Below are 27816 nucleotides of genomic sequence, written 5' to 3' on the forward strand. Positions count from 1 at the left end.
CATTAGATTCCAAACACCAGTTTTGATGTCCGATGGATATGATAAGAAATAATCATCTTTATCTTATACTTCTAGCTCACAAGAAAATCGAAAAACTATTCACGATGTCATGATAATTTCAACTTTGATGCCATTTTCCTTACAAGTAAATCCAACATCTCCATACGTTCAAATGTTTTGCATGTAGAACCTGTGTTATGTATAAGATGCTAATTAACACCCCCAGACAATTCATTTTGTAATATCCGTTCAAATTCAATGTGACATGCACACAAGGCCACCATCGTCTGGGATGGAACAGATCAGATGTTGAAACGGGGGAGTTTTAACGTTTACTAGTGTTAAATAGCAACCACGAGCAAAGTAGGGTCTGGTAATGGTTCCTTCGTTTATGCCTTGCATTCTCTTACAAAGAGCCAAGGCACTAAGGCCAGCACAGTTCACGACAAGAATCATTGTAAACTTTATTTTCATTCTCACGGGATATAGTGGACAGTTAAAACCACTTGTCCACCAAACGGTGTCCACTGGAATCATAATCATTTGTCTGGCATAAAATAAGGAAAAAGGGAGTCTTCGGGTTGAAATCTACGATGCCGGGATGGGTTAGATTCCATTCCACGGCATTTCAGATATGAAATCTAGAACTACCGAAGCCTACTCACCCATCTAACCCAATAACCAATGCGTTTTTCTAATAATCAAGAATCCTTCTGTCAATCAGTTTGGATAAACAGAGGATGCGCGTATGAAAAAATTATGGCAATCGGCCAGGGTGTTAATTGGACGTGTCACATATTTATATTTGTATTGCAGGTTGATTGGCTGTGTTTATAGAAGAAAAAAAAATCGAGTCAGATAAAAAATTCGTTTCACAAAATTAAACTGTGATGTTTCACGAGTTTTTATGAAAATCCAAAAAATCAATTGTAACAATAAATTTTGATTTTACGTTTTGGTTTAAACCATTTTCGGTTAGTTCCAATTTAGTTTATGGAAATTTCGATTTTCCCTTCGGTTTCAAAAATAAAAAAACACTAACAAATAATAAAATAGTAAAAAGATAATTTTAATTAGTAATTAAATTGTAAATGCTTAATTAGTAATTTTAAATTGAGTTATAACTAAACTAAATCTCTAGTTATTATCTTATTTTAACTAGTTTTGTTTTTTATTTTTTGTTTTTAAATCTTTTCACACCTTAAGCACTCCTGACTCCTCTAAAGGTTATTTGTAATTTTTGAAAAATTATAATTATAATTATTTATATTTTCTATTTTTTTTTTCCACTATTTCTTTTGAGGGTATCGAATTTCTCTCTTTTTTTTCTTCCGTTCAAATTTTTTTTCAAAAAATACAATGGGGGAGAGGAAGACGCGAATATACTTGGTTCGATTTTCTTGATTCTTTAAACGTTAAATTTTATTCTAATTGTTTGGTCGTTAATTATTATTTTTTTTTTAAATTTTAGATTATGTTATTTAGAAAACTAGTGCTGAAAAATGACAATAAGATAGGTTTGGACGATTGGACCAAATTCGAGACCTGTCCACCTCATTTCTAAATCAGTCACGTCCGCCCGAAAACCGATAGGTCCAATTTGGATTGCCTCCGCTAAATAATTTTTAATTTTTTTAAAAAAAATTATAATAGTTTATATTCAACTCATAAAAAAACAATAATTACATATTTTCATATAAACATATCAATATATCCATATACGAGGGATCCAATTTAGGTTATATTAGTTTAAAATTAAATTATTTTTAAATTTTGGTAATTATACAATCAAAGTGTTAAAATCTAATAAATAATTAAAATAATTTTTTTATTATGACGGATATACATTATTAATAAATAAATAAATATAAGTATTAAATAATATATATGTATATTATATATATATGGATCGATCAAAGTATATTAGGAGTCGATGTATTAATACCCCTGCTTTGGAATCCGTTACCTAGATTAATTAGTCTGCATATGATGATTATATCATTAATTGCAGTAATGTTTGTTGTTTGACTCTTGTGTTAATATTTAAAAACGACTCAGCCAATATTATTGATTTGAAACAGATAAAATTTTGCATGGAGTTTTGTTATACTTATTAAAAAAACCTGATATTATTTTGTAAGTCCAAATTTAATTTTATTTATAGACAAACAAATAATTTATGTGATTTAAATTTCGTTTTTTTATGCCTCTTCTGTGCATCAGCATCTCTCTGGTTTCTTCCAATGGATCCACCGACGCCATAGCTCTCTCCGCCAAGATTGCCAGTACTCCTCCTCCTCCTCTTCCCTGTCTCACGCATTTCACGCACCTTGGGCTGGGTTTGTGTGAGATCTCTCGATCTGCCTCCTTACAACAATGTCATTCGAATTCAAGCCCTCTTCAACTGATTAGCGGCGCCCACATATCGATGCTGGAGTGATTGTCGAGGTAGGAAAAATGGTGGGATTTTTCAACGCGGGAGCCTTTGATTGGAAGACGGGTCAGCGCATAATGCTTATCCTTTTAACAATGGCTGCTTCTTTCTACGTCGGGACACTCTTCGGAAACAGCTCCTCGTCTCCCTATGTACCATTTGAACAGCCGGCCGTGCAACAGAACGAAGCGTCTGTGTTCATCTCCAATGATACGGTTAACTCTGGTAGTGCATTAGTATTTGATATTGATGAATTAACTCATTACTGCTAGTTATTTGATATAACAGCAGAGTTTCTATTTGTTAGAAAATGGATTCTTGGATTCTTAACCGGCGTGAGATTAATAAGCTCACTATGTGGTCTCTGAAATTCGACTTTGTAAAGCTTGGTGGCTTGCTCCATCATTCGTAGCGCCTTGGACTGACATAATTAATGGGAGAAATGTTGAAAATTGTATGTGATGTATGGTATTTCTGATTTATTGGTCTCCAACAAATCGAGCCCGGTTGAGTTTTTGAGTTCGAGCTTTGATCTACCACAATCATGTGATCCAGCTAGTCAACCCAAAATTGAGGGGAAAATATCAAATTTAACTTGTAATGTTTAAAAAATATATGTACTTTCCCTATACTTATTATTCAACCTGTATTCTCGCGACCGACTAATGGTTCAAATTTATGTATTTCTGAGTGCTTCTGCATATTGATACTTGCAGGCGTGTTTACAAATAAAGTTGGTCTTGCATACCGTACCGTACCGCTAAGGATTCCAGTAACAGGAATGAACATTTGTCCTTCAAAATATGATGAGTATATTCCTTGCCACGACATTTCTTACATCAAAGAGTTACTGCCGAAGTTAGATCTTTCCAGAAAGGAGGAGCTAGAGAGGCATTGCCCTCCACTCAGTAGGCGCTTATTTTGTTTGGTGCCACCACCAGCTGATTATAAGATACCGATAAGGTGGCCTTCTAGCAGGGACTATGTCTGGCGAAGCAATGTGAATCATACACATCTTTCTGAGGTGAAAGGAGGGCAAAATTGGGTGCATGAGAAGGGTCAATTGTGGTGGTTTCCTGGCGGGGGTACTCATTTCAAGAATGGAGCTTCTGAATACATTGAGAGGTACTTCTAATTTCAACTTGTTCTGACTGTTCGAGAACTGAAATGTTAGTTTTGAGCATATACTGTTTCTTCATTTTATGAATGTTCATCTAAGATGATCTAATGAAATTTTCTGTCGCGTATGTTGGTGTTTGCCTTGTCGAGCCATTATAAATTGAGGATATGTTTACATCTCATGTCTTTTCATGTTTATAGAAGTTCAACATTATGTATCAAGTCTCAAATAACGACCCTCAAGAAAGTTCTTACTGTTATGGTGAGTTGAAACTCCAACAGACTTTGAGAAATTTTAAAAGATTACCTACAGTCATGACGAGGGAAGAACATCAAGGTTGCTAGAGGATTGGTTTTTCAACACTTGAATCAGGAATTTCATAGTTTGTTGCGAATTGACACACACACAGAGTAATATTCGCACACTTACATGACGTGTGTATCTATATATATAGTTATTTATGTGTCTACATATGTGCATACATTGGTCTGAAGGTTCATTCTTTTTTCTTGAATGGAACCGAGGGTATTTTTTTTACGTATTTGAATTTGCGGCTACATCTGTGAATTGTTGCAATTGATCAAATTAGAAGATTTTGATTGTTAAAAGATAGGTTTATCGGCATCTTTTAAGTCCCAATAACTCACTGAAGACTGTGATGTTTACCCTTGTGCTATTCAGGTATTGATTAATCAATATTCCTTTTATTTTTTCAGATTGGGAAATATGACTACAAATGACAATGGAAACCTCCTTTCTGCTGGTGTGTTTCAAATTTTAGATGTTGGTTGTGGAGTAGCTAGCTTCTCAGCTTACCTTCTTCCCTTAAACATTCAAACTATGTCTTTTGCTCCCAAAGATGGTCATGAAAATCAAATTCAATTTGCTCTAGAACGAGGAATTGGTGCTATGATTTCTGCTTTGTCCACCAAAATGTTACCATATCCCGGTAACACCTTTGAGATGGTCCATTGTTCCAGATGTCGTGTTGACTGGCATGAGAATGGTAAGCCTTTTCGTAGGTATCGTTTAGATTTATTGAGAGTCTGTTGGAAAATATCGATTTGAAACAGTTCCTGCCATATTTTCACTATTTTGAGTTTGTAGACCTTACCTATTGAGGTTATTTATGTTTTGTATGCTAAAGCCTTACGGGGTATACTTTCATCTGAGGAGAATACTCCAACTATAGTGAAGTAGAATAATACATAGCACTTTTCGCTTATGATTGCAGAAGGCATTCTGATCAAAGAAGTGGATCGTCTATTGAGATCAAATGGATATTTTGTCTACTCAGCTCCTCCTGCTTACAAAACTGATAAAGAATATCCATTGATTTGGGATAAGTTGATGAATCTGACTTCTGCTATGTGCTGGAAACTCATTGCTCGGAAAGTGCAGACAGCAATCTGGATTAAGCTAGAGGACAACTCATGCATACAGAAAAATGCGCAGCAAAAAATTATCAATGTATGCAATCACCTTGATGATGAAAAGCCCTCGTGGAAAACACCATTGAGGAACTGTATAGCTGAACGTGTTTCCCAGAAACTCCCTCCCATGCCTCAGCGTCTCTCAGAGTTTTCTGGAACCCTCAGCAAGCTAGGTACATTCACCTTTGTAAAAAACCAGTTTGGAATGGAATATGCATGAATGAAATATGATGTGATGATATTATGATTTATAATAATGGTGATAATTAGTTCTCAAACATTATATCAATAACATCCTGACAGATTCTAAGAAAAATTTTGAAATTCTCTCCATCAACACCTCTGAATGCCGTGTTTCAACTTTTCTCGCATAATTATAACTTGAATTTTCTAACACAGTTCCAATTTGAGTTTTTAATAAGGAAAAAGAATTAGCCTACCTTGGTTTATGTGTTCGATGCAGGTATCAATCGAGAAAAGTTTTTGGTAGATACAATCTACTGGCAGGACCAAATTCGGCATTACTGGAGATTGATGGATGCTGAAGAGAAAGATGTACGCAACGTCATGGACATGAATGCTTTCCTCGGTGGATTTGCAGTTGCCTTGAAAACATGGCCTGTTTGGATTATGAATGTAGTTCCTATAAGCGCCAACAATACCTTATCTGCCATTTATGACAGGGGTTTAATCGGTGCTTTCCACGACTGGTATGTTGTAGAGTTTAACTTGTAAGTTGTTCATGCCAATTAGTGTAATACTATATCAAGATTTCCTTCGGTACCAACAGGTGCGAACCATTCTCAACGTACCCACGTTCATATGATCTGATACATGCCAACAATCTTCTATCTCATTACAAGAACCGTGAAGAAGGTTGCTTACTCGAGGACATAATGCTGGAGATGGATCGTATGTTGCGACCTCAGGTGTGTATTGCTGATATTATCACTTTTATGCGTGCTTTCTTGATAAAGTTGTTTACTAGTAATCTTGACTTATATTTAATATTCTGCACTTTCCGATGATATAAATCATATAAGGAAGCCTTAATGTTGAGAAATGTAGCCAAATTTTACGACTAGGGTTGTAAGCAAGTAACTTGAGTTTCATGAATCTTGCTGTTCAGGGTTATGCAATTATTAGAGGTGAAGATGCAAGTATTATGACAAAGATCGCAGATCTTGCTCCAAAGTTTCTTTGGGATACTCAACTGCATACTCTGGAAAATGATGAGAAGAAAATGGAACAAGTCTTATTTTGCCGGAAGAAGTTCTGGGCAATCCTTTGATGCATGAATATGGGAAGCCATATTTCTGCAAGTGCTTCTAGATGTAAACTAATCCGTTTGCGCTTCTTGTATCACGAGGTAAATAGGACTTTCTTCCATCACACTCCGTCAAACATCCCAATGGAGCTGTTAGAAGACAACAATTGTGAGTGCTTCTAAATTGTTTGGTTACTCGACTGTATATGCTTAACTGAGTTCCGATTGGTTTATGAACATTTCATTGTAATCTCGGAAGGAGTGCATATATGTTTTTTTGTCGCAGTCGAACTGAGATGTAGGATACAATTTTTTCCTTGGACATCAACTGGTTATTGGCAAATGAGAAATAGTATGCTGTGAAGTGTTGTTTCTTTATAACTCTTTTCAGTATCTGTAAAATCTTATATTTATGGCATGATGCCTTGAAGCTCATGCCTAGTGGGGGTGCAAAAGGACCGAAGAGAATATCTCTCATGATTTTACATTTGATCTGTAGCTTGCAATTCATTGAAGTTGCTCGAGTTTGTTTGAAGCTTGAAATACTAACTATTTCTAAATTTATTTTGATGAAATAAAAATCATTAACTCATGAATATAATATTAGATATAAATATCATTCGAAAGAGTTTAATTATTAATTATAAAAATATTTCACGGAAAACTCATTCACTCCTCGTTTTTTTAATAATGTGTTTTGTCGACAAATTTATTTATAGAAATTCAGAATATATTCTTTGAACTAAAGAAAATTCCCATCAAAAGTGCTTTCCATTTATTCTATTGACTTTGGCGCTGTGATGAAGTACCTGATGCCTTTTATTCTTCAATCTTCGCCAAGCAAGGAATCCAACAACTGAAAAATCATTTTATCATATATTCTGAATTATTATTGTTTAATTAAAAATCAATTAACTCGATTTCTAACATATATCTAACAGTACCGTTTTTATTATTATTATTTATTATTATTAGAATTGGGGAGATGATTTTTCTTGTCTGAGGTCGAACCTTTTGAGTATTAACTATTAAGCTAGTAGACCCAGAGATCGCGACATATAATCGTGTCTGGACAATATAAAATTAAAATCTCGAGACCCCAATTGTTGCCATTCGATAGACACGATTTAATGATTCTTCACTTTTCCATAAAATGAAGTGGGAAAACTTGCTAGTTTGCACATATGCTTTCAAACTCGAGCTTTTCGATTTTTATTTCTGAGTGATTTAACTCGATATGGTTATTTTCATTCAGTACATCCTAAGATGGACCGTTTCGAACCAACCAAAATGCACCACGACCTTAATTATGGTATCCGTCCACCTCAAAATGTGAAACCACCATCGTACTTTGCAAAAAAAATAAAAATAAAAATTGCTTGTACCATTATTTAAAATTGTGAAAACATATTTACCTAAAAAGCACCTTAAGATGGATTTTTAAATTATTTTTTTAAAAAAACGAAATAGCTTTGGTGCGATCAAAGGCTTTTATTTTCTAATTTTATAAGACAAGTATGTAGTAAAAAAGTAGAACTTTTACGCATAGTTTAGATGTTATATATAATATACGCACACCGTGTTCTTAAAATCCCACATACATTGAAACTTCGCCTATTCCTTTACCAAAATGCAGAACCAAGCAACACAACCTCCTCCTCCAGGTCTCTCTCTCACACGCACAGACAAAAGCACAGTACTTCTGTTAAATTGACTGATTTTCCTGAAACTTTTTTGCCTGAAGGTTATCCGATGGAAAATCGTCCAGCATGTAAGAAGAAGATGAAGTGCTGGTCACAAACAAAAGCCAAAGGAGACAAGGGATTCATCGAGGGATGGTAAAGACCTTAACTCATTCATATCAAACTACTTTAAAGAAAGAATCTTTGCAAACTTCCATCATTTCTATTTTCAGTCCAACAAACGTTACTAAAAAGCAACTGGCTAACTCGAGTGACCCTCCTTGTTTTGTTCAGCTTCTTCGCGTTATGCTGCTGCTGGTTGTGTGAAGTATGCTTCTGATTGAACAATGAGATATAAGGGACCTGTTAAATTAATCGACGTTGTTTTACTCACTTTGCACCTGGCCGCTGCTGTCTTTCAGAAGTATGCTTTATCAGTATTACTTTGTTTGGTGATTTTGTTTTCAGAGCCATGCAATTATGTATACAGATATCTTGGGTACTCCCTAGCTATAGGTGTCGTAACATAGAGCTCTTTTTTTGACAATATATTCTCATTCCTCACTCAGCTGCAACTTATCAAAAACTAGTAGAAGAGTTTTTAACATTTGTTTCCCAGTATCTATTATGTTATCAGTACACATAATGACAAAAAATGTCATTCATTAAAGCTCATATGAATCCCGATAAAAAAAACATGCAAATGTTGGACCAAGTGTAAATCATTGCACCAAAAGTTACTATTGCTACCACTAAAATTTTCTAAACCTCATGACAAACTAAACACTACTCTTCATTATTATGCCACGTAAACAATCACATCAGATAAATGATGCAAATGCTGCTTACAGACGAAACAATCTCCTCCCAATAATTGATCTTGCAACTTACGTGAATTGAAAACGAAAGTTTCATTCAGGTATCAACTTTTCACTCCAGATGTCTATATGTATAAAGAGTTATGGTTGTTAGTAAAAATGCAACTCAATCTTTTAAATTAAAAAATAAACCGGTAGACACGTTTTAATCGATGTACCACAAAAGAAGCCACTGAACACTAACTGCAGTTACAGTTTATATAAACCCAACTTAAACAGTTTAATACAATTGCCAATCACCTGTTACAGTTTAACCACATGTTACTGGTGTAGTTAGTCTATTATTTACGTAATTAAAAAATTAAGTTTAGTTTCTTCTCATTCTGAATAACCTTGTAACATGATTTTCCACAAAATGGTATATTTACAACATTATCTTGATTCTATTAAAATTATCAGTCATGCTGAATTTACTTAAAGAGTACAGGTAATGTCAAAGGAAAAACATGATTTAGACCTGAATCCTGATTCAAGCAGCTAATCCCATAGGAAATCCATTTTGTTCCAGAAAAACACCACATAAGATGCCGTTATAGATAAGATAATCTATGCTTAATACCATTACAGCCCTCCGGGAGAAGTATTTGCCTACAGCGGATATGTGCAAATGGTCATTACTTATAGCACGCCACGCCATTATACTGTGTACAGTGAACCATGACCAAACTAGGACATGTATTCTCTAGATGACCATCCTGATTCATATCTTCCAAATGAATAGGCAGTTGAAGGTACCTCGGTCAAATGAAAGGGATCAGGTTCAATCCCATAATCTGTAAGGGGCCTGTGCTCCAGAATGTTGTCATGCTCTTGAACAAATTCTGGAATCTCTACATCTCCCTTCTTTATATCTTGCCAGAGATATTGAAGCCGACTGATGTACTTGATTTTCCAATATAAACTATAACAAGAGCTGAAAAGGTTAGCATAAACTATCCATTCTCAATCTTTAGATTCCAAGGGCTTGTTACATAGATATTAAAATAGACATTCAGAAAACATAGAATGTTTAAGAAAACTCAAGTTGAAGAGCAGCATGGAAGATGTAAAAGCCACAGTTGGAGAATTTGGGCATCCCAGACACATCAGGGATCCTTGCATAGATGCAACCGTAAACATTAAACTTCTCGTGTCAATTTTCAACAATTATAGTTTATTCTCTTGTTAGTCATTCTTAACAATTAAGGGCTACATGCCAAGTTTGACATATAATCTGTGCCAAGATCCATTAAGAAATCACTAAGCATTAGAATTGAGTATTTGGTCAGTTTTTTTAGGATCAATAAATATAACACAAGATGATGCAATCATCTGAACAAACAGCAATTGTTTGGAAACAAATAGCCAAAAACTTTTTATGTGAAGCCATAGCTAGGTTGAACAACTGGCCATGATGAGTGGATGCTCACCAGTCAAAGGAATGCAATTTGTAGATGCAAAACACTGATTTATCTTATCAATCCATGGGACGGGTGGATGATGAGAGAATTTACTTTCACCGAGGAACATAACATATTGGTGCACAATGTTGATATTGCTCGTGAAAAACATGAGAAAAACAACTAACCCTCCGCTTAAAAGGAATCTCCCAAGTGTAGCAAAGACAAGTCTTGACCGAAGCCCAGGATGAATAAAGTACACAACCTGAAGTTTGTCTTTATAATCATTGGGTAGTTCTTCATAGATCCACCTTAGGATTGTAATGCCAGGGGAATTGTCATCCTTCTGTGCTGTACTATGGATGTATACAATGCAAAATGGCCCATCTGGTATTTCAGTTAAAATTTTGTGAAACACGTATTTCTTCAGCCTCTCTCCAGGGATCACGAGAGCTGAACGCATATAAAGACAATTAATGTACAGTTCACATGCAAACAGTGAACCATGAGCTCACAACATTCTTTTTTATGTACAAAATTGAATGTTAGTATTCTACAAATACGTTACAATGAGAAGACTAAGACTCAAAACAAAGCCATCATTTAACAATTAGAAATTTAGGCCTTTTATTTTAGTGGTACATATATTTCGTAGCATGTTCTGCAAAAACAGGCCAAAACCAAGTTACCAACTGAAATATTAAATAGGAAGGGATTTAATCGAGAGCAATATTTTTTTTTTGGGGTGGGGGTGGGTGGGTGGGGATCTTCTTATCAATGATCTTCTCATTCCAATTGTACTACAACAGAGTCTTATTTTACACCTAAGTCAATTCAACTCTACATTACCCTTGAACTAAAATATAAAACCCAATTCCAAGACAATTGGCAATCTTTACAACTAAGAAAAACCATTATCAAATCTGCAAATAATTCTAGTTCCTACCTCCAGCAATGATCACATGTTCAGCCGCACTATTAACAAAAGCGATGCAATAACAAAATCAGAAGTAAATGAATTGGAGACTCTGATACCAGTTTAATCTCTACCATCCTTGTATATGTGACTGCTAAATTTTCTATAAAAGTATGAAAACACTCTCTCCAACTGCTAATAATCTCAAAAACACTAAATGAAATGTAATTTAAGAAAACTATATATTGCAATCTCCACTTCAATTGTCTCATCTTTAAAACCAGTACATCATACATGGTTTCCCAAAAGCGCGAAAAAAAAAACTTCCTTTGTCCGAGAGCCCGGTAGAATATTGTAAATTTAACCAAATAATGAACCATATTATCATGCTAACAGATAAAAAAGAAACAGCAAGCATTTCTGTTACTCTCACATCAAGTTCTTTCAAGAATAGGTAGCAAATAACAAAGAAAAGTCGTTTACAAGCAAGAGGAAAAAATTACCCGGAAAATACTTTCCAACAATGCGTAAAATAGGGTAGCCGGATTTATCGGAGCCACTTTCCAGACGAAAGAATTGGAGGGCGTCGAGGTCAGAGAAATCATCGGCGGGGTTTAGAAGAGAAGGGCAGTCGTGCCAGTTCTCCTCTTCGGCCTCTACCGATTCCCGTGGAGATAGAAAGGGTCGGGCGTCTACGCCGAGATCCGAAGCTAAAACGACAACGGAGAAATCCTTCGATGCTGAAGAACCCGCCATTTGGTAGCACTTATGGTAGACTCTGGAAAGTGTTTCACAACGTACAAGCCAGGGAAAAATCGGAGAAAAATTCGGAACCCCCTCAAAAACGTTATAATTATATTTTCCTCCCCTACGAAAACTATAAAAATATAATTCAAATATATATATATATATATATATATATATATATATATATATATATCAAATTATAAAATAATTTTAATTTTTTTAAATAGCTATTTTCCATCCTTCTAGCTAAAAGTTGGAAGAACCCAAGTCACCCAACCCTCAGAAAAATGAGTGGATCTCATATAAGATCATCTTACGGATCTTAATCTATGAGATATGTCAACTTTATCCATATTCACAATAAAAAGTAATATTCTTAACATTAAAAATAATATTTTTAATGGATTACCCAAATAAGAAACATGTCTTACAAATATGATCTGTGAGACCGTCTCACATAATTTTTTTGCTAGAAAAATATTTCTTCAAACGAAAGAAATAATACAAGTTTTTTATGAGATACCATTCGATGGATTTAAAAAATGATTATTAGTACGGTAAAGACGTGTAAAATGATATATATCATACAACAAGCTATTTTCAGTTGAGTATTAAATTTGACATCAATTCATAGCTATCGAAAATCCGCTAGTAAAAGGGAAAATTATATATTTTTTGTCCCGTAATTTACATGACACGCTTTATATTTTTGTCATGTCATCGGTAAATTTTCGATTTTAGTTCAACATAACATAAGATTGATTTATACATCATCATGTAATTTAGTTTTCGAAGCACAGAAATTGCATGCCCTGTGCTAAGATTCCACTAAGCTAAGGCAAAGATGGTAGAGAAAAGGATTCACAAATATTCGCATAGTAAACTTGTTTCGTTTATGTACCAAAATAACCAATTTTTAGTACAATTTGATCTAATTGATTTTGTGAAATTTCAATTTGTTTTCTCAAAAAATATTCAGGTTATTTGTTTTTGTATAATTCGATTTCATTGGAACCTGAGTACACACCCTTAAAGATAGTTATATTATTATTATTAACTTTTATTACAACAGGGTTGCATCCCCAAAATCTAGAGTGCAAACACCTTGGAGCCAAAATATGGGCGACTTGATTCGCTGTTCGTGGGCAATGCTGAATCTTAAAGCAAAGAAGTCTGATTTCAACCGCCATATTTTCATCCATAGAGAAGGGAGCCGGGTGATGTATATCTTGAACGACTGCATAGGAATTTGGGATCGGGGACGAGGTTTACAAAATGCAGTGAGCCATATAAAACCAGCATATTTACACTCATGGCTAATAAAATTTAGGTGACATAGTACTGGAACAATCCAAGAATTTGAATAAATTACATGTAAACAAAAACCCTACACAATTAGGTAAGAGTACCATTATACTTGCATTGAGATCAACATACGATCTACTCAACGGCAACAACCAGAACACCGAACCAATCCGTTCTCGTTGCAATCAGTGCACCTTCTCAATGTCCCTTCTTCTTCATAAACCTTACGACTCCCATTGCAATTCTTGCACGGCAAAAATCTTGCATCCCCACAATTCTTGCATACAAATCCTAAGTCCGTTAGAGGGAAACCTTCCAAAAGATTGGCCAGTTCCCCTGTCTCATTAAGGAGCTTGATCTCCTCCACACTGCCAATGTGCTTCCCCTTGATAAATACTTGTGGCAAACTTGGTGTCTTCCCTTTCAACGCGCCCTGCAACTCCATCCTATATGACTGATCCATTGAGATGTCCCTCTCATCTACACACACTCTAAAACTCCTAAGAATCACTCGAACCGAGCAACAATCCTCATAAGTCTTCCTAATTCCCCTCAAACTAGTATAATACAATACAATCCTATGATCATCAGCTTCAACCAAATGACTAGAATCATCACCAACAGACACCAAAGAACATGAATCACTTGACTCCAAAGACTCGACCTTTTGGGGTCGACTTGAAACGTCTTTAAACCTTTCATGTCCATGTTGTTTAGTCACCAATGCCTTTCGGTAACTCGACACCACGTTGAAGTCCAATTTTGCAAGCAAAGATTCCTCAGACAAATGCTTCCACAAAGGCTTAGATTCCTCATTATCCACAAAATCATAAGACTTCAGCTTCTCACTCGCATCCAACTCTCTTTTATGGGAGTTCACTATCTGGAAATTAAACTCATCGTCATCTAGCCCTTCCATGAGCTCCCACGTGTTTACAACTGAGTCTGGGGTACAAAGGTCCTCAGATTCACCAAAATCTCGAATCTTTTTTATCTGGGCCGTCGATTTGGCCAAATCTTGCCCGCTAAAACCAGTGTTTTGGGGCTCCGTTAGCCCAAGGTAACCATAAGTAGTAGAAGTGAGGGAAACAAAGTGGTGTGAGTCCCCTTTCCTTGATGGCGGGTGGTGTATTAGAGGGGCAGCAATGGAAATGGTTCTTGAAACCGGAGTAGTTGAAGGGTCAGAAAACGAGTAACAAGGGGAGTGGAACTGTGAATTTGAACACGATGAAGACGAATTTGAGGTGGGATTTTGCTGTTGAGTGATGAAATTACAAGAACGAGAAGCAGAGCAACCCATGAGGATTATCGAGAGGTTCTCAAAATCAACAAACAAATTAAACCCACAAAAACAAGAGAAAATGAAGTGGATCTATCTCCCTTTTCCGTAAAGTACAATGATTGGGTTTCTTGGTCACTTTTCTTGTTTCCTTGACGACCAACCTCTGACAGGAACTTGCAGATATGGATTGGAAGGTTGTGTAGAAAATGGCATTGTTAGTAAAGGGCAGAAGTTGGGAAGGAAACAAGGGGATTTAATGCATCTGTGCGGTGGATTACAAGCGAGGAAAGTCACCTGGCTTGAAAGGAAAGATGATAAATATGGTGGAGGTAAGTGTTGCCTTTGCAAGAGCAGATTATTGCTGATACTCTATGGAAACGGCCGACTGTTGGTCAGGTGAGGCTTGATGCGGATGCAGGTTGGGATGAGGCAAATAACCTATTCAGTGTTGGGGCTGTTATTCGAGACTCTCATGGGCTTCTTTTAGGAGCCAAGGCAAAATTGATACGAAATCAGGGGTCGATTAAGAGTGCTGAATTAGAAGCTTTAAGATTTGGAATGGATTACTGTGTGGCCCAACAGTTTGCTAATGTTTGTATCTTTTCAGACTTTCTTCAGGCGGTCCATGCAGTAACCAAACCTGAAGAAGAATTGGGATTAGTCGGTGCCTTAGCTTTGGAGATTCATTCTATGCTTCATGAGCATAATTTCTTATCGATTCACCATATGAAGAGATCTGCCAATGGAGTAGCTCATCTTTTAGCCCACAAGGCTTTGATTTTGTTGTCTAATTTAGATTGGGGAACATGTGGTTTTCCTACTTGGTTGTTGAAAGCTGTAGAACATGATCTTTCTTTATCATCTTAATGGTGCTGTTTACCTTCAAAAAAAAAAAAAAAAAAAACTCTGCGCGTAGGTTGGATTTCACTTAAATTGCATTTAAAAAGTTCAACTCTTTTTTTTTTTTAAAAAAAATCTCATGGTGAAGCTTGAATAGTTGAACTGAAATTACAAATTTATCCATATGATAGAGTTTAATTTTTTTTTAATCCAGCCTACGCGCAGAGTTACTTACTATAATAATTGGTCTTTTAAAAAAAAAACCAACTCTCATGAATTTGGATGGATCTAAGTTAAAATTCGGTTTTGAACTTGATTCAAATTATGGCTGAAACTTGAAAGTCGAATCCACTGGTTTATTCTATTTTAAAATGTACTAATGTAATGCTAATATTATATAAATAAAATTTGGACGTACATATAAAATTTATATATGTGTAGTGCATGATATTAAAGTCGAACAATGCAGAAGTCCTCATTCATTCACTTGTCAAGTTTAAGGTACCAAAATAAACATGTTTCGATTAATTAATAAACTTGAAACAATTTATAATTGATTATAGAGTCGGAGTCCAATCCGATAAAGCTAATTTCATTGAATAACGAAATGAGAATAAAGATTTGATGGCAGAATAAAATAGGTAAGATTTACGTGTTTCAAGAACTGTCAATTGTGGACTGTCCGTCCGCTAAAGAGTTTTTCAGACCAATTTTAAAAACTTTAGCACATAAATATATCGAGGGACTAAATTAGAATTAACTCAAATACAGGGACCAATTATGAACAAAGGATTATTTACTCAAAAAATGCAGCGGACTCCTCCTCACTAATACACGCGCCGCCGGGCGATCCAATTTTACACACCTACCACCGAGACCCGCCCGGAGACACATCTGACGGGGGTATCTAGCTAGGTTCTTTCTCCACCTAGATTCCGGTTTATTTGCGATAGGGAGCTGGTGTGCTCGATTTGAGCGTGTGTGTGTGTCGTGTAGGGAAGGACGCTGAGTAATTTCATAGAACGGACACTACCACATACACATACGGCTCTATATATATTTATTCTTGTAATATCTTTGGACGTTTTGTAGGTATTTGTTTGCCCGTTTTATTCAACCTCGTCTGTGTCATTGCTGAAAATTAACGATGGCAGCTTCTCCTTTGTCTCTCAGATCACTCTTTTCGTATATTTCAACAAACTCAATTGACAGTGGGGTAAGTGTTTTTTGGCATGAAAGTGCACTTACGCCTGATTCTAAACGTTTATCGTTATAGCAAATGAAAGCTCCAAATATCCATTAATTGCTGTGATACGGAAATGAAGTTTTTTTTACTCTATGGGACGGTTATGATATTAGGAGTTTTGAGGTAATTATCAGATACGTGCTCGGATTAGCTGTCTGATTATTTTTACATGGGATTATTAGCATTTCCTGGTGTCAAGACCAATTTGTTAGTTTTTCCCCCTTCACTATATTTTTCACTGGCTTCTTAAAGCCTTAAAGGGTTTCTCGGACGTGTAGTATATTGACAGAGAAGGGAAGAAATTTCAGGCGTTTGGGTTAGTTTTTCCTTTTTTCGGAGATTCGTTAAAATGTGAATAAGGGTTCTGTTAAGTAATGGACAGGAAAAAGACTCAAAACTTGAAAGGGAAGACCTTTTTTTTCAGCCCGTGGATTTTGTAGTGTAACCAGAACCTAACATGCTATGTTGACTAGCATTCTCGACTGTTAGATGCACCTTCTTACTTTTACCTAGCATTAGGTATTTAAATGCACCATTCTTGCTGGTGAATATGTCTGTGCTTTTGTTGCATTGGCCTAATGAATGTGGGAGTTGGTTGAAGCTGCTAGGTTAATCCAGTTGGTCAGAGATCATGAAAAATCTCTTCCATGCGAGAATCCCATGATAACCCACAATATATATAAGTGAAAGTTCCCACATACTAGATCTGAACATCCATAGTGTGGAGGATCCAAGTTGTGATTGTAATATTTTGACGGTGTCTACTGCGTTTAGCAATTTATTAAATGAATTTATGAGCTATTATATCGTTAAATTTAGTAAATATTAAGCATGAATCATGTTATTCTTTATTTATGTGGCCACAAATTAGCAATTTACAGTATTGCTGGATTTTGATAAATTTCCTTGGAAAATATGGTCAGTTGACTGGCGGCTGTAGGCTGCTATAAACTTTTAGTGTTCCCATAATGGTATTGGCTAGGTTGTAGGTTTTGTAAGGATGGAAAGAGAGAAGTCATAAATGCAACAATGGTTTTTTTATTCAACCACAATTTAACACGAGGAAGTGCGGCAACCTTGTTACAATTCTGAATCTTACCAGATTAAAGTAAACTCATTGATGGAAAACCAGATGCTTAGTTTCCCTTTGAACTAAATTGGGGAATTGTGACAAAACTGCTAATTGTCTAAAATCATATCATGTATTCTTTCCTTTATTTAAATTTTCTCATGGATCCAAATAAGGTGTTATTCTGATAAAGCTATGTTGATATTTTAGGGTTTGCTCAAAGAGAATTGCCCTTTGTTTTATTCTTTCAAACCAAATGTGCTCGAGAAGGGAAAATGTTCTTCGAGTCACCAATATTTCAAATTAAACTGCATGAGAGACAAAGAGATGGATGTCAGCGCATCAGCTTTGGTCGACGGGATTGCGGAATGTTCAAATGGTAGTTTTCTTACATGGTATTTAGCCCTTGATAGACAGTTTCCTATGTCGTGGTAAATTTTTACGTTAAATATAATTTTGAGCTCCATAAATTGTCTCAGCAGAAAAGGAGACCGGGGACATGAGTGAGCTGAGTATTTCTACTCTTTTGATGCACTTTGCGAATGAATTTGATCCTTATGGCGCATTAAGCACACCTCTCTATCAAACAGCTACTTTCAAGCAGGTAGATTTTCAATTTTGCATGTTCTGATTCATGAGGCTAGCCAAACTATATTGATTGTTTAAGGATCTGTTGAGGATAATATACAAATTCGCTACAAGTATCTTTGAAGATCAGTGTACATGCACATAACTTTGAGATGCTTCAATGTCGTAATGACAAATGCAGCTGCTACCAAAGTATGTTTCCTGAAAATAGATGATTGGTTTATACCAATTCAGTAAGTAGTGTTGTCTAAGTTATATCCCTGGTCAGCTGATGCTGCAGTTACTTATACTTTGATCCATATTTTATTGTGTCAATTCATGTTCTTTAATCACTGAAATTCAATCTCTTGCCATGGATCTGCAGATGACTTCCAAGGCTGTGAATCTTTCTTCGATTTGTAAAAAAATAGGATAGTAAGATGTACATTTTCATTTATAAATTCTGGTTCAAATTTATCTGTCTTCAGTAGTTTTTGTGTTATAGTGCCCCCTTTGAAGTATCAAGTTAATAACTATGTTAGGCATGTTATATCACATCTGAACTACGAAATACCGCAGGTAGTTTTTCAATGTGCAGTTGCTAAAGAAATACTGAAGATTTTGAATATATATATATATATATATATATATATATATATATTTTTTTTTTTTAATTCTGGAATCTAACATAGTTATATCACATCTGAACTACGAAATACCGCAGGTAGTTTTTCAATGTGCTGTTGCTAAAGAGATACTGAAGATTTTGAAAATATATATATATATATATTTTTAATTCTGGGATCGTCAGTGTTTGCTTATATGCTGTGTAATCAATGTATACTGCTTGGAATAATGTGTTGTTAATATTTGAGATGTATCATGGTCAACTTGATTGTTCTACAGCCTTCTGCAACAGAATATGGGCCTTATGATTATACAAGAAGTGGAAATCCTACTCGAGATGTTTTGGAAAAGTCTGTACATTTCTCGTATAATTAATGTTGTTGTTTTTTCTATGTTCACAGTTAACATGCACTTTCTTCTGTTGTTCTCATCAATTATTTGTCTACTGTACAGACTTCTTGCAAAGCTTGATAAGGCTGATCGAGCATTGTGCTTCACTAGTGGAATGGCTGCTCTGTCAGCAGTTACTCATCTTGTTGGAACTGGTATTTTCGTGAATTTATCATCATATTCCTTTTTCATACATTGATTGGTCTTTCTCTGTGGCAAACATCATCTGATCATCACCATTTGAGACAGCTTGATCTGGAACTGCATGAAATCATGAAGTTCTTGTTTGACCAATCCAAGTCTGTCAATCCTTGGTGAAGAGTTAAGACAGGGTTCTTTTCTTTTAATAACAGGCGAGGAGATCGTCGCTGGTGATGACATGTATGGTGGATCTGACCGTTTGCTGTCACAAGTAACTCCTAAATCAGGGGTTGTGGTTAAGTTCGTATTAATTTTTCTTCATAATCTTACTTCGTAATAATTTACATTCCGCAGCCTCCTAAATTGGGCTGCAAGATTAATTATTATTATGTATGGCATAGGCGTGTTGATACAACTAATTTGGATGAGGTCGCGTCTTCAATTGGGCCCTGGACAAAGCTTGTGTGGTTGGAGAGTCCAACAAACCCACGACAACAAATCTCTGACATTTGTGTAGGTGACCTTTTGTTGTCAAATCTCTAGTATAGCACAGAGGGTTTGCACTTACTTTGTGTTCAATTCTATTTAGGGCATTTTTATCTGTTTTTACACTCTTGTGTGTTTGGATTGAGGAGCAATTCCTGAACATTAGTTTCTTAAATCTCGATTTTTTATGATGTACACACATATAGATAGATAGATAAATCTTTTCTCTGTATCTGGTGGGACACCCTTCAATACCCATGTATTTATATTTATAATAATAGCATAGGTGGAAAAATTGTTGGTTGGGTCTTCAGTATATATTTACTTGTTTTTTTACCCTCTCACCCACCCTCCTCCCTATTCATTTTGGAATTCCGATTCCAACTGCCTTTGACTTGTACTTTTCTTCTTGTTTTTCAGAAAATTGCTGAGATTGCTCATGCTCATGGGGCTCTTGTGTTGGTGGATAATAGCATCATGTCTCCCGTTTTGTGTCAACCCTTGAAACTTGGAGCTGGTAATTGTTTCTTCAACCTAACAGTAAATATATTTTGTTGTATGACTGAGATCACCTTTGAACAACTTTGGATTATCAAATCATTTTTCAGATATTGTGATGCACTCTGCAACTAAATTCATATCTGGTCACAGTGATCTCATGGCTGGTATACTTGCTATTAAAGGAGAAAGGTACTATCGCCTACATCTGATTTTCAGAGTTTTTTTACCTGTATTTGACTTCAGCAGTGTTTCCCATGTTTTCATAACTATCTTTCATGCATTAAAAAAGAAAAGATAAATGATAAGGTCTACTGATATGCATTTTAATGTATTTTTAGAAAACCATCATGTAGGACATTGAATGGGGACATTTGAAATTCGCTGACGTCTCACATGCTACTAGCATTTTTAGTCTTGGATTTTTATTTCCTGATATCCTCTTTTGCGTTAAGTTACTACTTTCACCATTTGTTGTGCTTGATCGGATCTCAATAATAAAGCATGCCCCTTTCTTGTTGTATTATTGAATTTTTTTTATGAATTTTACGATAAATGAATCCACATTTTGCTGGTACAAACATTTTTATTAATTGGTAATTGTCTCGTTCTTTAATGCTCATTAGCTTGGCGAAAGACCTCTATTTTCTACAGAATGCGGAAGGCTCAGGGCTAGCTCCATTTGATTGTTGGCTTTGTTTAAGAGGCATTAAAACTATGGCCCTGCGGGTTGAGAAGCAACAGGTATTGTCAAATATTTCCAAGTCTCTCTGTTAGATAAACCTTTTTTGGAAGGGAGGAATTAATGTGAGTAATCACTTGCTTCTTCGCACCTTTGGTTGAACTTTACTCCATTGTTCTTACCTTTTGGTTCGTCTCCCATTTCAAAAATGATTGTGTTGAACTATTAATATCTTGCTGTTGAGCATTTTCTATTTTGCATCACTGAAACCTATTATCATTTACTATCAATATCTCAAATTTAAAAATATTTCCAGTAGCACCTTAAATGGAAGACGAGTGGGATCTTAATTTTAATGTTTAATGCTGACAATTCAGTCTTTTGATTCGATAAACCTGCGATGAACAGGAAAATGCGCAAAAAATTGCTGAATTTCTCTCCTCTCATCCGAGGGTCAAAAAGGTTAATTATGCCGGTCTTCCTGATCATCCCGGGAGATCTTTACATTACTCTCAGGTACAAAATCAACTGAAATGCTCGATTGATGTTGTAATCATGCCAAACACCAACACAAGACAGCCCATCTCCTGGACCATAGAAAGAGAATAAAAATGCACACGGATATCCATTGGTTTAATTATTCACTTGATGCAGGCCAAGGGCGCTGGATCTGTATTCAGTTTCTTAACGGGGTCACTGGCACTTTCTAAGCATATAGCCGAAAGAACCAAATATTTCAGCATAACCGTCAGTTTTGGTAACTCCTCGTTTTACAATTATTTTCTTGAAACTTCCGACAATCTAAATCTTCTTTTAGTCTCCTGCCAGGCGCGTACACGCACATATTCAAGCACATGTAAAATCATTGGTGCGGCAGCACTATTTCTTACTAGTGGGTGGTGCTACTAAAAGCTCTTTAGTTTAACTCGGACTCCTATTTTTGTTGCAGGAAGTGTCAAGTCCCTTATAAGTTTGCCTTGCTTTATGTCTCATGCAAGCATACCAGCTGCCGTACGTGAGGCCAGAGGTTTAACTGAGGATCTTGTGCGCATCTCCGTGGGAATCGAAGATGTTAATGACTTGATTGCTGATTTAGACAATGCTCTTAGAACTGGACCAGCTTAGGTTCTTCCGTGTTCGCAGCCTCAGGCTACGTTTCAAAAAACATGATTTTGAATCGTTTTGCAGATGGAATGTCATTAGAAATTCTCAGGCTCCAGAATTTAAAAGGATTACAGCATGATCTATTTTGAAAATTGTAAAGCACAATGGTGATGTTTGGTAATTTATTAAAAATAATAATGTTTTTCCAAATAATAAAATATAATTTCATGTTACTAAACAAAATCGTTCGCTATGGTCCATAATTCATCACGAGAACCAAATAAAGACAAAAATCAAATAAAGAACAAATGTCTTACGGTGAATATATTATATATGTAATATTTGGGCCTAAAGTTATTACGTCAAAAAATACAATAATATTATTTAAAAAAAAATATTTGTCTTGTGTCTATGCATGCCATCGGAAGCAAAGGCCACAGACCATGTGCAACTGTTTCCTACTGACTATAGACTCGATACGACTACTTTTAGTGGTCAATCAACTGGCTGTCTTCTTGTTAAACAAAGCCCCGGCTAGGCTTGTTTGATTTATATATTCAAATTCAAACAAATCCAACGATTTGAAATCGATGAATTTGAAATTTATCATTTTGAATCGTATCACGCTATAATTTTTACATTTATTTTGTGTGAGAAAACAAGTATGCCGTATGCGGAATGGAGATATATAATTGGAAATGTTAATTCTCTAAATGTCTAATTTTATAAATTCTCTTGAAACTTTACTAATTATATTTTATTCAAAAAAAATTCCCAGATATACTATTAATTAATTATAAGTCTGGATAGGCTTCACTAATCATGTTTAAAAAAAATACACTCCCCAAACAAAAAATACCCCTCAAATTAAAAAAAAAAAACACACATCAACCCCGGTTGATGAGTTCTTTTTTAAATACAAAACAATGAAATACAATCAGGTCCTAGTAAAAACAAAATTGGGTGGAAATTCTTCATGTCAATGGTGTCCACGTTTCTTCATCACAATTCTTCCCCTTTTATCTCTATCAAATATATCTTCACTTTCTATATACAAAACAGAGAATAAGAAAACCAAAAAAAAAAAAAAAAGAATACAAAGGTCAAATATACAAAAACAAAATGATCATAATACATAAGAACTCTTAATTTAATTTGACACCAGAGTGAGATCATTGTATCTTGGCCTTGTTCTCTCCGGTGATGGAAGCCCTTCATCCATTGATTTTCTCTTATTATTGCTGTTGTTATTACTAGATTGTGTTGTTTGATCATAATGTGGTTGTGGTTGTGATTGTGCTAATATCTGTAACGACGTTTCTTCGGATTTCTCGTACTCCGACGGCGTCGGCGACGATGAAAGTGATTCATGTTTCTCAATTTTTTCAGGGCCTTCTTCAGTATCATGCCAACTTCTGGTTTTCATAATATGTGGCTTTAGCTTACTCACATCTGATAATCTTACTGGCTTCAGAAAAAATTCTTCTGCTCCTTCCTCTAAGCATCTGTGTAATTTTTCAACAACAAAAAAAATCTTAATTTCAACTTTGCCGATAATATATACTTTTTTTTATCTCGACTTTTATAATTTCCATTACTCGGGATTTCACATTGTAGTACATGCAGTTATCTTTAAATTATTTTACCTTGTAATTCTTGAAGGAACATTCTCGGATGACATGATAACTACTGGTATGTTTCTAAGAGATGAAGATTCCTGTAAAATAAATTGAAAATTTTAATACAGCTGATTTTGTTGTAAAAAATTACAACGGCTTAGGATTCGTTGAACGAGTTATGTGTTGACTTTTCCTCTCATGTATTATTACATATTTTATTATATATTAGTGTGAACATTTATGAATGTATGTATATATTTATACACGTTAGGTGGGGAAAAGATTTTGCAAGATTTTGGTAAGATTTCAATTGATCTGAAATTGAATGGCGAGAAAAGGACCCGTGTGGACAACCTTTTACCAGGATACATCAAATCATATAATACTATAATTCTGGGATTGAAAAACTTGTATTTTCTTGAAATATAAGTCTAAACATTAGTAAAAACATAAGGAAAAAGATGAAATTTTTCCACGACAGGAACCAAGAAATTGTGTCATACCTTCATTTTCCTGAGCAAATCATAGCCAGTCATTCCAGGCATACAGTAGTCTGTAATAACAAGGTTTACTTGCACTACCTGTGAAATCCAGAAAATAAATAAGATTGAAATGAATTTAAACATTTCAACAAAATGGAATTTTTTTGAAAACCATTCATTAAATTTATTTCGAAGGTAGAAGTGTTTTCAAAAATACAAGAAATTACCTGGTTTTTGGGAAATCGGGAGGTTGAGCTTAAGTGGTTGATTTCATCTTCATGCCAACCGAGAAATTCTAAAGCTTTGCTACCAGAATCAACTGTAGTAACTGTCGAAGACAAAAATGCACCATAATTAGACGCAAACCAAGCCCAGAAAATCAAATTCATTACAAAATCAATAACAACCATTTACTTGCTTTCGTAAAAAGAAAAAATACTTAAATCATATATAAAAAAAGAACCTTGATAAGAAGAAGTCTTCAATAATCTCTCGATAAGTTTTCTGTCAATCAAGCTATCATCAACAGCAAGAACATGAAATTGAGCATCTGCTGCGGCCATACCCATTGCGCCAATTCTTAATCTCCAAAATTTATCAAAGAAAACGGGATTCGAAGCTCAAATTTTGATTAAAAAAAAGATTGTTGTTTGAAGAAGAAATGATGGGTAGGAAAGGAGAAAAGTTAAGTGGTATTTTTGTAGCTAAAATGGGATTCGTTTGGTATACGTTAGTTTGTGTGTGAGTTGTGGGGAAGGCGAGATTTGTAAGGAGGCAATAAGTACACAAGAAAATCCAGAAAGCAAGATCTGACCAAATATCATCCAAAGATTTGCCCAATATTTTTCCTACTTTGAATTGAATTCCAAGAAAAGCTATACAAATTAAACTATTGCAAAGTTAATAATAAAATGCTGATAAACTATCTATAGTTTAAGAATATAACATAAATAAACAAACAAATCTTGAACATGGTGGCTCAAATATTTGAAGGCATTAATTAATTAAGTGGCTTGGTTGTTTTTTTTTTTTTTTTAAAGGGAAAGGAAATGGCAGGATCTGGTTTTAAATATTAAAAATATATATTTTTCAATGAATTTATTATGTTTTATGGTCTTTTCTTTCCCATTTTAAAAATGTCATCAATGTAATTTGAATTGTTCTAAAAAAACATAATTTGACAATAAACACCCCAACATGAATATATATTTATTGTCGAATTATGTTTATTTAGAACAATTCAAATTACATTGATGACATATTTTATATATATATATAAGAGACATCTCTTGAATCTGCGGTACAAAGTGCTACATGACAGGAGTCACCTCTTGAACCTGCGGGACAAAGTGCTACATGACGGAAGCCACATCTAGATTCTCGACGCTGGTGGATCGAAGGATCAGGTAACGACGAGGACGTTGCGTTCTGAAGGAGGGGTGATTATGATACTTTTGTCACACATCTTAAAAATAAAAGATTTAAAATGAGTTTATAATGTCTTACAATGGAGTTCTATAACAACTTGGGTTAATTATTTACGTAAAGCGAAGACGAATACGAAGTAATTGCTATAAGGACCTACTGTACAGCCACGCAGCCGCGGGCTCGGACTCGGAGTATGACATCATCTGTGGGCAAAACAGTGACAACAAATTTGTTTCATATTTTATTTTGTTTTTTTCTTTATTGTAAATTTTTTAAATATAACCAATTTAAATTATATTCATAATCATTTCTAATTATAGTTTAATTTTGTAATTATATATTATTTTTATTTGAATATAAATTAAATTAATATTTTATATATATATAAAAATATTGCAAAAAATCGCTGTATATATGAAATTGAGAGTAGAAATTTGGTAGGCGTGTTTGATTGTGGGGCCAAGGAAAATCCGGGAAAGAGATACAGGTGATGTCAGCATTGGTGGCTTTTTGGTGGTGGTGGAGCAGGTGGTGCAAATAGAGGCCAATTTCCTTTTGATGCCTCTTTCAAGATTTGCCTCCTGTGCCCATGCAATTGTGTGCCCTATGTATTATGTCATATTAATTTCATTCATTCATTCATTCATATATTGTGCATATAATATATATATATATATATATATATATATATATTATAATAATGGACTGTGAATTTTTATATTTGAATTTGGATTTAAGCAATGTATTTATAGTCGAGCGATGTTTATGTCACTGCAATCGTACGTAACGTGCTAACACAACAATTACACTTAGTTTTTTCATCCACCCGAGGTTGATTTTCAAGTAATTGACAGAAATATCATTCTTGTTAATTTGTAAATGATACATTGTTTTTTATGTTTTTTCGATCGATGATATATGTCGCTGAATTTATTCGTATATTTGTATTACTTGAACAACTATGCGAACCGAATATTACGTCTCATGAGCATGTGTTTTATTAAGAATTAACACAATAAATCAAAATTTATAATTTACTAATAAATCTTCTCACGCAATTCGTGTAAATTATAAAAATACTAATTTGTATACAAAATATAGTTATGGTAATAAACTTTTTCCATCAAATATTGTGTTTGAGCAATTTTATTATCATTATTATTATTACGAATATGTAGCAGTATTTTGAGGAAAAATAATTGGTATATAGTAAGAAAAATCAGTTATTCACTTGATAAATGATAATAAAGAGAAAAACTTTTGTGAGACATTAGTTTGTATGCTAAGAGTATTACTTTTTATTGTGTATATCGATAGAGTTGACATATCTCACAGATAAAGATTCGTGAGACTATCTACTCCATAATAAAATATAATAAAATAAAAACCTTTTATATGCCCTTTAATTAGAAGTAATATTTCGGGGATTTAAAAAAAAAAGGGAAATTTTAAAGGGTGCGACCCATTTGGATGTGTAATGATTATCTTGTACTACGTAGGATAAGGATTTTTCCGACGGGAGATCTCAACTTTTTCTTGGATGAGATTTTCAGGCATCTTGATGGAGAGACGTGTCCGGACTTTTGGTTGATTTTAATTAAGTCCATCTTAACTTAGTTTTTCTTTCGAAAAATATCCCTTCCTTTTTTATCCACGCCGAAATCAAATATTGGTAAATTAAATATTGGTAGGAAAATCAAAGTCATGACTAATTGTGAAGCACCAACCTAGCGGAGCTTCCGTCGGTCCAGCGTCGGAAGCTGCCCACATCGGTGGTATCAGAAATTCGATAGCTACAAATTTTATGTCGACACTAACAATGACAGAGTCAAAAAGTTTATATTGCTCGAGCTAAATATTTTCTTAACAAAATACATGTCAAATAACTTCATAAGAATTATAGTAAAAAAAAATTTCATAAGAATTATATTTTATATGATAAAATCTTAATTTTTCTGGACTCTGGAATTTTTTTCAACTTAGACTACATAAGGTAAATACAAACTTTTAAATTTCATGGGCTCTATCTTTCTTTTTACACTTAAGCTAAGTGTGTTAAATACAAGTTGGACAAAATCTCAAAGTAAAAAAAAAAAATTAGAAATAGAAGAGCTCACCCGAGTTATAGCCCAAATTGGCATACTTGTGGCGTCGCTATTGCATTTTACCCAGAAAAAACATAGTATTTTTTAAA

General features: G+C 34.7%; 5 protein-coding genes and 1 long non-coding RNA gene across 10 annotated transcripts; 3 read left to right on the forward strand and 3 right to left on the reverse strand.

Moving 5' to 3' along the window:
- The first annotated feature begins 2184 nt into the window (after window positions 1-2184).
- On the forward strand, window positions 2185-6741 carry LOC140825333 (probable methyltransferase PMT7). Of its 2 annotated transcripts, none has more exons than XM_073187050.1 (7): window positions 2185-2659; window positions 3151-3559; window positions 4271-4560; window positions 4789-5160; window positions 5451-5697; window positions 5778-5916; window positions 6117-6741. In XM_073187050.1, exons 1-7 carry the CDS (start codon window positions 2458-2460, stop codon window positions 6276-6278), a joined length of 1821 nt encoding a protein of 606 aa, XP_073043151.1. In that variant the 5' UTR covers window positions 2185-2457; the 3' UTR covers window positions 6279-6741. The 2 variants fall into 2 exon arrangements, with proteins under 2 accessions (XP_073043151.1, XP_073043153.1); XM_073187052.1 differs by lacking the exon at window positions 2185-2659 and adding an exon at window positions 2705-3031.
- A 1045-nt stretch (window positions 6742-7786) lies between these two features.
- LOC140825337 (uncharacterized) lies at window positions 7787-8500 on the forward strand. The gene is made up of 3 exons (XR_012116655.1): window positions 7787-7918; window positions 7999-8092; window positions 8231-8500. It is a non-coding gene; the product is annotated as an uncharacterized lncRNA (long non-coding RNA).
- Window positions 8501-9247: 747 nt separating this feature from the next.
- On the reverse strand, window positions 9248-11921 carry LOC140825336 (uncharacterized). The gene is made up of 3 exons (XM_073187058.1): window positions 11613-11921; window positions 10382-10646; window positions 9248-9715 (listed from the first exon to the last, which is right to left on the reverse strand). The coding sequence occupies exons 1-3, from the start codon at window positions 11863-11865 to the stop codon at window positions 9481-9483; spliced, it is 753 nt and encodes a 250-aa protein (XP_073043159.1). The 5' UTR covers window positions 11866-11921; the 3' UTR covers window positions 9248-9480.
- A 1252-nt stretch (window positions 11922-13173) lies between these two features.
- On the reverse strand, window positions 13174-14791 carry LOC140825335 (uncharacterized protein At5g39865-like). Its single transcript, XM_073187057.1, has one exon. The coding sequence runs from the start codon at window positions 14459-14461 to the stop codon at window positions 13301-13303; it is 1161 nt and encodes a 386-aa protein (XP_073043158.1). The 5' UTR covers window positions 14462-14791; the 3' UTR covers window positions 13174-13300.
- A 1270-nt stretch (window positions 14792-16061) lies between these two features.
- On the forward strand, window positions 16062-22279 carry LOC140825334 (cystathionine beta-lyase, chloroplastic-like). Of its 4 annotated transcripts, none has more exons than XM_073187056.1 (14): window positions 16062-16198; window positions 16457-16499; window positions 17809-17977; window positions 18078-18202; window positions 19072-19142; window positions 19246-19337; window positions 19536-19623; window positions 19725-19836; window positions 20230-20326; window positions 20418-20499; window positions 20934-21051; window positions 21398-21505; window positions 21644-21746; window positions 21939-22279. In XM_073187056.1, the coding sequence occupies exons 3-14, from the start codon at window positions 17911-17913 to the stop codon at window positions 22112-22114; spliced, it is 1239 nt and encodes a 412-aa protein (XP_073043157.1). In that variant the 5' UTR covers window positions 16062-16198; window positions 16457-16499; window positions 17809-17910; the 3' UTR covers window positions 22115-22279. The 4 variants fall into 4 exon arrangements, with proteins under 4 accessions (XP_073043157.1, XP_073043156.1, XP_073043154.1 ...); XM_073187055.1 differs by having other exon boundaries at window positions 16081-16198; window positions 16438-16499; XM_073187053.1 differs by lacking the exon at window positions 16062-16198 and having other exon boundaries at window positions 16279-16499.
- A 761-nt stretch (window positions 22280-23040) lies between these two features.
- LOC140825338 (two-component response regulator ORR9-like) lies at window positions 23041-25080 on the reverse strand. Its single transcript, XM_073187059.1, has 5 exons — window positions 24658-25080; window positions 24422-24522; window positions 24216-24293; window positions 23740-23810; window positions 23041-23598 (listed from the first exon to the last, which is right to left on the reverse strand). The coding sequence occupies exons 1-5, from the start codon at window positions 24761-24763 to the stop codon at window positions 23244-23246; spliced, it is 711 nt and encodes a 236-aa protein (XP_073043160.1). The 5' UTR covers window positions 24764-25080; the 3' UTR covers window positions 23041-23243.
- Window positions 25081-27816: the final 2736 nt, after the last annotated feature.

Source organism: Primulina eburnea, chromosome 3 (assembly GCF_022965805.1).
Source record: "Primulina eburnea isolate SZY01 chromosome 3, ASM2296580v1, whole genome shotgun sequence".
NCBI classification, from domain to species: Eukaryota; Viridiplantae; Streptophyta; class Magnoliopsida; order Lamiales; family Gesneriaceae; genus Primulina; species Primulina eburnea.

Bases quoted from the DNA above. Each gene is read 5' to 3' on its own strand.
- LOC140825333 (XM_073187050.1), top strand. From the start codon at position 2,458: ATGGTGGGATTTTTCAACGCGGGAGCCTTTGATTGGAAGACGGGTCAG. The intron at 5,161-5,450 runs GTACATTCACCT...TGTTCGATGCAG, and splicing joins TGGAACCCTCAGCAAGCTAG to GTATCAATCGAGAAAAGTTT. The intron at 5,698-5,777 runs GTATGTTGTAGA...CGGTACCAACAG, and splicing joins ATCGGTGCTTTCCACGACTG to GTGCGAACCATTCTCAACGT.
- LOC140825336 (XM_073187058.1), bottom strand. From the start codon at position 11,865: ATGGCGGGTTCTTCAGCATCGAAGGATTTCTCCGTTGTCGTTTTAGCT. The intron at 10,647-11,612 runs GTAATTTTTTCC...ATATGCGTTCAG, and splicing joins TGTTGGAAAGTATTTTCCGG to CTCTCGTGATCCCTGGAGAG. The intron at 9,716-10,381 runs GTTAGTTGTTTT...CTCTTGTTATAG, and splicing joins AGATTCCTTTTAAGCGGAGG to TTTATATTGGAAAATCAAGT.
- LOC140825335 (XM_073187057.1), bottom strand. From the start codon at position 14,461: ATGGGTTGCTCTGCTTCTCGTTCTTGTAATTTCATCACTCAACAGCAA.
- LOC140825334 (XM_073187053.1), top strand. From the start codon at position 16,431: ATGGCAGCTTCTCCTTTGTCTCTCAGATCACTCTTTTCGTATATTTCA. The intron at 20,327-20,417 runs GTAATTGTTTCT...ATCATTTTTCAG, and splicing joins ACCCTTGAAACTTGGAGCTG to ATATTGTGATGCACTCTGCA. The intron at 21,506-21,643 runs GTACAAAATCAA...CACTTGATGCAG, and splicing joins GATCTTTACATTACTCTCAG to GCCAAGGGCGCTGGATCTGT.
- LOC140825338 (XM_073187059.1), bottom strand. From the start codon at position 24,763: ATGGGTATGGCCGCAGCAGATGCTCAATTTCATGTTCTTGCTGTTGAT. The intron at 24,294-24,421 runs GTAATTTCTTGT...TGGATTTCACAG, and splicing joins CCCGATTTCCCAAAAACCAG to GTAGTGCAAGTAAACCTTGT. The intron at 23,811-24,215 runs GTATGACACAAT...TTTATTTTACAG, and splicing joins ATTTGCTCAGGAAAATGAAG to GAATCTTCATCTCTTAGAAA.